Below are 10433 nucleotides of genomic sequence, written 5' to 3' on the forward strand. Positions count from 1 at the left end.
GGGGTTTCACCGTGTTGACCAGGATGGTCTCGATCTCTTGACCTCATGATCCACCCGCCTCGGCCTCCCAAAGTGCTGGGATTACAGGCTTGAGCCACCGCGCCCGGCCCACACTAAGGTATGATTTATCAAATAGGTTTGACTGTCCCAAGATGTTTTCACTTGCTAATGTATAAATCTCCTGAAGCCCCTTAAATGGTGACGGTCCTGGGGAAGAGATGATGTGACAGACGGAGGAGATGCCTAAAGGCCTTTGGACAACTCCTCAGGCACAGTTAGTCCCTCCTTTCAACTACACCTCAACACTCTTCATTCATTTCTACCTGGTTACTATAAAGGCCCAGTAACAGGTGTTCTTCCCAGTGTGACCCTTTCGGATTCTTCATTCAGCCACAAAGAGATGTTTCTAGAGTATTGATTGTATATATATCCTGATTAAAATCCTTCAATAGCTTCCCAAAGATCTCAAGATGAAAACGAAACCGTTAGCTTAGAAAGCAATACAACCTGAGCCCAGACACAGTGGCGCGTCCCTGTAATCCTAGCACTTTGGGAGGCCAGGCGGGTGGGTTTCTTGAGGCCAGGAGTTGGAGAGCAGTCTGGCCAATATGGCAAAACCCCGTCTCTACTAAAAATACAAAAATTAGCTGAGTGTGGTGGTGCCTGCCTATAGTCCCAGCTACTGGGGAGGCTGAGGCAGAATTACTTGAACCCAGGATGCAGAGACTGCAGTGAGCCAAGATCACACACCTGCACCCAGCCTGGGTGGAGGAACAAGACTCCATCTCAAAAAACAAAAACAGAAAACACGTGGGCCATGCTCTGCCTCTCTAGCATCCTCTCCTGGTTTGCAGCAAACAGACTCTGCTCCTGCTATTCCTGGAATGTGGTTTCCCAGACTGTACTCTGGTGCCTACCTGAGAACGTTTCCACCTTCTTTAACCGTGCTAGCCGTTCTGCAAGACTTTCAAGTCTACCTCCTTTGGGAGGCATTACGCTTCCCAACATCAAGTCAGGTTTTTTGTTTGTTTTTGAGACAGGGTGTCCTCTGTCACCTAGGCTATGTGCAGTGGTATAATATTGGCTCACTGTAGCCTCAACCTCCCAGGCTCAAGCAATTCTCCCCCCTCAACTTCCAGAGTACCTGGGACCACAGGCATATGCCACCACACCCAGCTAATTTTCTTTTTCTTTGGGAACTAGGATTTGGCCATGTTAGCCAGGCTGGTCTCAAACTCCTGAGATCAAGCGATCTGCCCGCCTCAGCCTCCCAAAGTGCTAGGATTACAGGTGTGAGCCACTGCACCCAGCTAAAAAATCAGTTTACAGATCTATATCATCACATGCACTTCCATTGCAGAAATAAAGGCAATGTCATTCCTCAATCCTAAGATTCCAGACATATACTAAAGTGCTTAAATTATGCAGTGCTAATAATGCAACCTCACAGGAACAAGTATTCAGTGGATCTATTTAATGTGGAAACTAAATAAAAACCCTAAATAGAGAGCCAGATAAACAGACTGATACAATGCCTCAATTAAAAGCCCAGATTTTTCTGTTTTTTTTTTTTTTTTTTTTTTTAGACAGAAATCTCGCTCTGTCACCAGGCTGGAGTGCAGTGGCACAATCTCTGCTCACTGCAATCTCCGCCTCCCAGGTTCAAGCGATTCTCCTGCCTCAGCCTCCCGAGAAGCTGGGATTAGAGGCACGAGCCATCAAGCCCAGCTAATTTTTTTGTATTTTTAGTAGAGACGGGGTTTCACCATGTTGGCCAGGATGGTCTCGATCTCCTGACCTCGTGATCTCCTGACCTCGTGATCTGCCTGTCTCGGCCTCCCAAAGTGTTGGGATTACAGGTGTGAGCCACCGCGCCCAGCCAGAAGCAGACTTTTTTTTTTTTTTTTAAAGGTGGGGTTTCACCATGTTGGCCAGGATGGTCTCGATCTCCTGACCTCGTGATCTCCTGACCTCGTGATCTGCCTGTCTCGGCCTCCCAAAGTGTTGGGATTACAGGTGTGAGCCACAGCGCCCGGCCAAGAAGCAGACTTTTAAAAGAGAAAGCAGGGTGTGGTGGCTCATGCCTATAATCTCAGCACTTTAAGGGGCTGAGGTGGGTGATCACTTGAGCACAGGATTTGAAGACCAGCCTGGGCAACACAGCAAGACCCCCATCTCTACCAAAAAAAAAAAAAAAGTTATCTGGGCATGGTGGTGTGCACCTGTAGGTGTGGTCCCAGCTCCCAGGAGACTGAGCAGGAGGATCCCTTGAGCCCTGGAGGTCAAGGCTGCAGTGAGCTATGATTGTGCCACTGCACTCCAGCCTGGGTGGCAGAGTTAGACTCTGTCTCAAAAATAAATAAAATTAAAAGTGGGGTGGCAGCACAAGACTGTGAAGTTTATGTATGACACTAAGAACTAAAGCAATTCTTCAAGAGCAGGGATTCTTTTTCATCTTTGTTTTTCCTATGAGGTCTTATTAATAATTATTAGTAACTATTTGTCCTCCAAGAAGGGCTTATAGGTTATTTTGTAGCAATTTTCCTACCTGGCAGGATACCTGAATTAAAATCCCTCATCTCTAGAAAAAAAATGTATAAATTAATATTGAATAACTGCAGACTAGAAAAAAAAAGCAAATAAAACCCATGATCTGCTTTTATCATTTATATAATTATGAATGAGGAGCTGGTTCAATAACACTGACACAGTGTAGCTAATATTTCACATGACTAAAGATAAAGTCCTGAACCAGATGATATTCTGAGGTTCCATCCCAAAATTAAGCTTTCTCATCCCATAAATTACATCCACGAGTAAAAATTCTCCATAAAAGATTAATGAAGAAACAGTAATCCAGACAACTTATCAGAAAGTGAGTTTCTGGAAATATTTTTTAAAAAAATATATATAACAGGTTTACGATTACTTTATCTTCATTTTCCTTTCTGGTAATTCAACATAATCTTTTGAAAACTCCAATTTCATTCTCAAAAAAATCTGAAAAACATTGTAAGTAAATTTAACTTTAAAAAATTTTTCAAAATCCCACATTCAGAAACACTGTAACAATTGTTCATTGTAGAATGCTGGTAACTGAATTAGATATTGAGTATCTTACTGAAATCAACTCTTTACATTCCAAAGTTTAAAGCATTTAAATATGGGTTGGAAATGTATGCCTACTGAACAATATTTGTACATCTATAAATAACATTATTCTTTTTTTTAATTGCATTGTAGGTTTGGGGGTACATGTGAAGAACATGCAAGACTGTTGCATAGGTACACAAATGGCAGTGTCATTTGCTGCCTTCCTCCCCATCACCTATAACATTATTGCTTTTCTAAGCTATATTCTTTTTACTTCCTGAATTTAACCCTAGTTTCAAATTTTTTAAAAAAATTCTGCTTGTAAGATAAAACCTGACGACTGTTTTCTCACTGAATAATAAAACACAAGAAATGATAACACTGTAAGAGTTGAGATCGTGTTTTTAATTCACTGTTACACACTGCCATCTAGCAGGAAGTGAGCGAAAGAGATATTAGTGGAACAGACCTGAAAGACCACCTGAGGCTACCCAATCGCTTCTGGCTTCTCCTTATGCAGAATAAAGTTTTTTGTTGTTTTGCTTTTTTTCCGAGAGGGAGTCATGCTCTGTCGCCCACGCTGGAGTGCAGTGACACAATCTCGGCTCACTGCAACCTCCGCCTGCCAGGTTCAAGCAATTCTCCAGCCTCCTGAGTAGCTGGGATTACAGGCGTGCACTACCACGCCAGGGTAATTTTTGTATTTTTAGTAGAGACAGGGTTTCACCATGTTGGTCAGGCTGATCTGGAACTCTTGACCTCGTGATCTGTCAGCCTCAGCCTCCCAAAGTGCTAGGATTACAGGCGTGAGCCACTGGGCCCAGCCCGAAGAAAGTTTTAAAGCGGAGACTACAGTGCTGCTAGATTGGAGGCTGTGAAACTTTCACATTCAAATACGTGAGCTGCTTATTCAATGCCTGAAGGCCTCCATTTGAGACTACCGTAGACCAGGGAGAAACAATACCCTAGTTGTAATGTGCGTTCACTAACAAGCCCAAGATTGGTCGTGAGCTTCCTAGGTGTCTTATTGGAAGGAAGGAAGGATGTACGAAGGGAATAAGGTCCTGAAAGCCAACTTGCCTGATTCAAAATTGTGCCCAGCCAGAGCTGCATGCATTCCACAAACGAAATTAACAATCCAAGTCATGTCATGCATAAAACTCTGTAACCAACTATTATTGCAGGGAGCAGGGGGGAGGCTGCTGGGGCCGTGGTGTTAAGTCATTTTGTGTGACATTTGCTTTAAAGAATCATGAAAAAATCCCCAGAAAATGTTTTAAAATCACAGCAAGATTATTTCTGTAGTTTACACAAAATTAGCTCTGTTCTGAGGGTACTAATCGGGTGCAAAATACCTAACACATGGCTTGCAAATGGGATAACCCAGGCCTGCGGTGGCGGCTGCCTTCCCGGGGCATTTTCTCCACTAAATACACCGTGCCCTCTTTAACTGGAAAAGTCACAGATGCCTCAACTTCAGCACAACATTCCTGCAACAAGTGATTCTGGGAAGACCGAGGGAAGAACGAGGCAGTTCGCGCCCCGCCAAGGCGGATTAGGTTCTGGAATAGACGGCCGCGGGCCGGGGGAGGAGGCCAATCGCAGGAGGCGGCGGCGCCGGGAGCCCACGCTCCTCCCCCGGGCTCCAGCGGAGGCTCGGGCCCGGCACCCGCCTCCCGCCGGGTGGATCAGGCTTCAGCCTCCGGCAGTGGCTCTGCCTATGCGCCGCTAAGTCCCCAACACAGACTTGGAGTCTCTTACACGCACCCCATACTCGGCACAGAGGGGCGGTTTCCCGGAGGCAGGGTCCCAGCTTTCGTGGGACCAGAAGAGCATCTTTCCGAGCCTCAGGATCAAGCCCACGCCCCCACCAAGCTACCGCCGAGGCCAGAGGGGACGCGGCGCTCGCACTCACCTGGCGGGGAGCAGCTTGAGCCCCGCGGACCGCAGCGCCGCTTCCTCTCTCCCTGGGAGCCCCTGCCTGGGCGCCGGGAAGACCCGGAGAGCGGATCGGGAGCGGCGGAGGAGGTTGCGCCGGCGAGCTCGGGGAGCGTTCGGGCGGAGCCAGCAGGGATCCGGGTTTTCACCCGTGCCCTGTTTACAAACACGTGGGGCCCGGGTTGTGAGAACACTGGACCGCCCCTGGCTAGTGATCCTGGCTCGCAGTCCGCCTGAGGCCACGGCCCTGGGAAAACTTCTCGGGAAAGCTGCGGGGGCCGTCTTCTTCAAGACACTGGAAACTTTCTGCTTCTCCAACTGGACTAGGAATGGAGCGCATTCAAAGTCACCTATTTACGCCAGGTTCGGCGGCTCACACCTGTAATCCCAGCACTTTAGGAGGTCGAGGTGGGCGGATCGCTTTAGCCCAGGAGTTCGAGACCAGCCTGAGCAACACAACGAGAACCTGTCTCTGCAAAAAAATACAAAAATTTGCCAAGTGTAGTGGCCCGTGCCTGTACTCCCAGCTACTGGGAGGCTGAGGTGAGAGGATCTCTTGAGCCGAGGACGTAAAAGCTGTAATAAGCCGAGATCATGCCACTGCACTCCAGCCTGGGCAACAGAGCACTCTCTAAAAATAAATATATTTTTTTTTTTTTTAAAGAAGGTCAAAGTTACCTATTCAAGAAAATCAAGAGCTTTGCAAGTTTCTTTCTCTAAGGCTGGGCACCGTTTCTGGCAATGTTTGGTAGACTAAACAGGATGATCATTTAATTTGATTGTACTGGTTGCTATGGTGTGAATGTTTGTGTCCTGCCCCAAATTCATATGTGAATTTTGTGCCTTTATACTCTTTATAAATTTACACATTTATTGTGTCTTTATGAAAGAGACCGGAGAGAGCTTCTGCCATGTGAGGACACATAGAGGGTCCCTTGTATGAGGCACAGATCCTAACCAATGAGGTATCTGCCAGTGCATTGATCTTGGACTTCTCAGCCTCTAGATTGTAAGCAATGGAGTTCTGATGTTTATACATGACCCAAACTAAGGTGTGTTGTGATAGTAGCCCAAACAGACTAAACACTGGTAAAGGAAAGCTAATTGACTTCAAGCTACTGACCTCCAAATCCGGAAACCCAAATAAAATTATTTTGCCCTAGTCTAGGAGGTAATAAACCTAAGGAGGAAATTCAACACTTTGCTGTAGGGCTGGGTCTAGGGAGAGGCAAGTGAAGCACTTAGGGCTCAAAATCTGAGGAGGCGCTGACTCTGGGCGTCCTGCGGTGCTGGGTGCACTTGCAGGAGCCTGAGAGTGATTTGCTGTTTCAGGCCTGCCTCCCCTGGTCCTAGCCTTGTGCCAAGCAACTCAATTTCTCTACAAAAACAGGTTGATAATCATGGTATCCACATCTAGAAAACATCAAACAGCCAGGCACGGTGGCTCATGCCTGTAATCCCAGCACTTAGGGAGGCTGAGGCGGGTGGATCACCTGAGGTCAGGAGTTCGAGACCAGCCTGGCCAACATGGTGAAATCCCATCTCTACTAAAAATACAAAAAATTAGCCGGGCGTGGTGGTGTGTGTAATCTCAGCTACTCAGGAGGCTGAGGCAGGAGAATCCCTTGAACCTGGAAGGCAGAGGTTGCAATCAGCGGAGATCGTGCCATTGCACTCCAGCCTGGGCAACAGGGTGGGACTCCGTCTCTCAAAAAAAGAAAAAAAAAAATCAAACACACAGAAAAGATTGATAAATTAGATATCATTAAAAGTAAAAACTCTGTTCATCGAAAGATACCTTTAAGAAAATAAGAGATGGGCACAGTGGCTCACACCTGTAAGTAATCTCAGCACTTTGGCAGGCTGAGGCGGGAGGATCACTTGAGCTCAGGAGTTGGAGACCAGCCTAACAACATACGAAGACCCCCATCTCTACAAAAAATTTTTTTAAATTAGTTGTGATCGTGCATGCCTGTGGTCCCAGCTCCTCAGGACTGAGGTGGGAGGATTGCTTGAGCCTGGGAGGTCAAGGCTTCTGTGAGTCAGGATTGTGCCACTGCACTCCAGCCTGGACCACAGGGTTAGATCCTTTCTTGAGAAAGAAAAATAATGAAAATGATCTACAGAGTGAGAGAATGTATTTTTTATACATTTTATCTACCAACGAATTTAGAATGTAGCAGGAACTCCTAAAAGCAATAAGAGGGAAAAGCAATCAGTAAGTCAATAAGTACAGCACTTCACCAAAGAGGAATCCAAATAGCCAGGCAGTATGTGAAAAGATGCTTAAAGTTTTTAGTCATTAAGGAAATGCAAATGAACATGACAATGATATATACTACACACCCACTAAAATGGCTACAGGTTTTAAAACTGACAATATGGTGGGGCGTGGTGGCTCACACCTGTAATACCCACACTTTGGGAGGCCGAGGCAGGTGGATCACAAGGTCAGGAGTTCGAGACCAGCCTGGCCAACATGGTAAAACCCTGTCTTTACTAAAAATACAAAAATTAGCCAGGCATAGTGGAACTCACCTGTAGTCCCAACTGCTCAGGAAGCTGAGGCAGAAGAATCACTTGAACCCAGGAGGCAGAGGTTGCAATGAGCTGAGATCGCACCACTGCACTCCAGTCTGGGCAACAGAATGAGACTGTCTCAAANAAAAAAAAAAAAAAAAAAAAAAAAAAAAAAAAAGAAAGAAAAAGAAAGAAAAAGAAAAGAAAAGAAAAGTTCAAGGCCTAAGAGATAATAAACCAATAACAATATAACACTAGTGAGAAATACATAGTGCACTATGGTAACAGAAGAGAATGTATAAAGAATGTTGAAATAGCATTAAGTTTTCTTTCATTCTTCTTTTGAACTGGAAATTACTTTTTTTTTGGCGGGGGGAGGACAGGGTCTTACTCTGTCCCGCAGACTGGAGTGCAGTGGCAGGATCTCGGCTCACTCCAAGCTCTGCCTCACTAAATGATACATAATATCATGATAAGTGCTTTAAACTTTATATCAAATATCTCATGAGTTTCAGTTGCAGACAAATCCAGGGTATCCCTGGGTGACCCCAGTGAATCTCACCCCCTGGTGTTCATGTCTTCTATCTTCTCCCCTCCAGTGACGGTGGCACCTGTGACTTGATCTAACCAATAGCATAAGGCAAGGTCTATGGAAAGTTACTGCCATGATTACATTGTTTAAGATTTTCTTTTAGCAGACTGGAATTTAACTCATTGCTGGTTTGATGAAGTAAGGAGCTATGTTTAGAAATCCTGTGTGACAAGAAGCCACAGGCAGCCTCTAGGACCTGTGGGTGGCCTCTAGGATACAAGCCATCCTTACTGAGACTGTGTCATTCTTATTATTAAAATGATCTTGTTACTAGAAAGGGGTCCCCATCCAGACCCAAGAGAGGGTTCTTGGATCTTAAGCAAGAAAGAAGTTGAGGTGTGTACATAAGTTTCATTAAGTGAAAGCAAGATTATTAAAGGAATGAAAGAATGTCTACTCCATAGGCAGAGCAGCACTGAGGGCTGCTGGTTGTCTATTTTTACAGTTATTTGTTCATTTAGGTTTTTGAGATGAGTCTTGCTCTGTCATCCAGGCCTTAGTGCAATAGCTCAATCTCAGCTCACTGCAACCTCCACCTCCCGGGTTCAAGCGATTCTCCTGCCTCAGCCTCCCAAGTAGCTGGGATTACAGGCGCTCCCCACCACATCTAGCTAATTTTAGTATTTTTAGTAGAGATGGGATTTCACTATGTTGGCTAGGCTGGTCTGGAACTCCTGGCCTCAAGTGATCAGCTCGCCTAGGCCTCCTAAAGTGCTGAGATTACAGGCGTGAGCGACCGCGCTCCGCCCAGCCGATAGTCTTTCTTTTGTAAAATGATACGAACTAGTAACGATTTTCTTTTTCCCCTAGCGGAAGAGTTGTTAGGCTTCCAGATTTGTTTCTGTAGTTACTAGACCTCCACTTTTCTTATTTTCCTCCTCTGTCAGCCTTGTTTGTTGTCTCAAACAGGCAATGAGAAGACACAGGTCTTTATTTTTACTGGAATGCTCTTTCCATCTGGTCAGTAGTTTTTCAAACCAGACGGAATTCAAGTTCTGATCTGTGAGTTTCCAAAGTCAGGACTCGGTGCGGCACCCAACATGGGTGTGTGCAGCGAGCGAGGGCAGAGTCTGCCGGGCAGGGCCGGGACCCAGCCCCGCCGCGCCGCGCCGCCCGCACCTTTCCCCAGCCTTCTCCCGGCAGAGGGGAGGCCTGGCAGGGAGGGGTCCCGTCCTCATGAAGGGTCACAAACCGGGCTCTGGGGAAGCACGCCCAGCCCCCGCGGCCCCCGCGCTACAGAATTCGGCCGCCTGCGCGCGTCCTGCCTTCTGCGGATCGAACGAGGCACCCAACCGGGTTTACAGTTCCAGGAAGCGCCCGGGAACCAGCCCCAGCAACGCCGGCTCGAGAAGACACCAGAGTGCTGGGGCCGCGGAAGCGCGCGGGGCGGCGGCGAGACCGCCAGGGGACGCTGCGCACCTCCAAGAATGTCAGCGTTTCTCGCGATAGGTGAGGCTCGGCGTTCCGGAAGTGGTTTCCCGGAAGAAGCATGTCTGCGCCCACGATCCGGCCGGACGCTGCACGCTGAACCGCGGACACCATGCAGTCGGATGATGTGAGACTCCTCCCGTTGTTCTGACACCCGGGGTTTGCGCAGGGAATTTTGCCCACTTTAGGACACTTAGAAAACGCGTACTCAACTGGCCTGCTGCCTCGTGCCGCTCTGGATGCTAGGCTTCTGGAACCCTGATTTTCCAACGTGGGTTCTCACGCGTGTCTAGCAGGGGTCTCCTGCCCGCTGTCCCAGCCGGGTTGTGAGCATAGGACGCGGTCACCTCAGTCCGTGGAGTCGATGTGTCCGGTCTTTCGTGCCTAGCATAGCATTGTGCCATGTTGTCAGCTGTCAGCTTCGGACGTGGGGTGGGGGGCGGGGGGCGGCAGGGGATTTGGCGAAGTTGACTCCAAGTTTAAGCGTCCTTCTCATCCATGTGAGCGTTACTCTTCCATCTGCGTTTCCTGTGTTAGGCTTTTCTTTACATTTGCTAAAGTCATAATTTCGGAAGCATCCGAGATTCATTCATTTTTTTGTTAGAGAAATTTAAGTGCCTATAATGTGCCAGGCATTGTGTTAATTACTGAGGATTTGGTTAACAAACCAGAAAAAACACCCCAACTCTCCTGGAACACTGGTTGGGGGAGACACAGTAAACAAGTGAACAAATAAATTAACAATTACACTGTAAGGCCGGGCGCGGTGGCTCAAGCCTGTAATCCCAGCACTTTGGGAGGCCGAGGCGGGTGGATCACAAGGTCAAGAGATCGAGACCATCCTGGTCAACATGGTGAAACC

General features: G+C 47.2%; 2 protein-coding genes across 3 annotated transcripts in view; one reads left to right on the forward strand and one right to left on the reverse strand.

Moving 5' to 3' along the window:
* FUT10 (fucosyltransferase 10) overlaps nt 1–5354 on the reverse strand; it is a 108198-nt gene extending 102844 nt beyond the window's left edge. For both annotated transcript variants that reach the window (XM_017536108.1, XM_017536107.1), the window contains exon 1: nt 5009–5354. The gene's annotated coding sequence lies outside the window, so the exon portion shown is untranslated. The remainder of the gene's footprint in view (nt 1–5008) is intronic.
* A 4236-nt stretch (nt 5355–9590) lies between these two features.
* Nucleotides 9591–10433, forward strand: part of MAK16 (MAK16 homolog) — an 11166-nt gene continuing 10323 nt past the window's right edge. The window contains exon 1 of the mRNA XM_017536163.2: nt 9591–9698. Within this exon, the coding sequence (XP_017391652.1) occupies nt 9684–9698 (15 nt within the window). The 5' untranslated portion in view covers nt 9591–9683. The remainder of the gene's footprint in view (nt 9699–10433) is intronic.

This window comes from Cebus imitator, unplaced genomic scaffold, assembly GCF_001604975.1.
Source record: "Cebus imitator isolate Cc_AM_T3 unplaced genomic scaffold, Cebus_imitator-1.0 Scaffold5, whole genome shotgun sequence".
Classification (NCBI taxonomy): Eukaryota; Metazoa; Chordata; class Mammalia; order Primates; family Cebidae; genus Cebus; species Cebus imitator.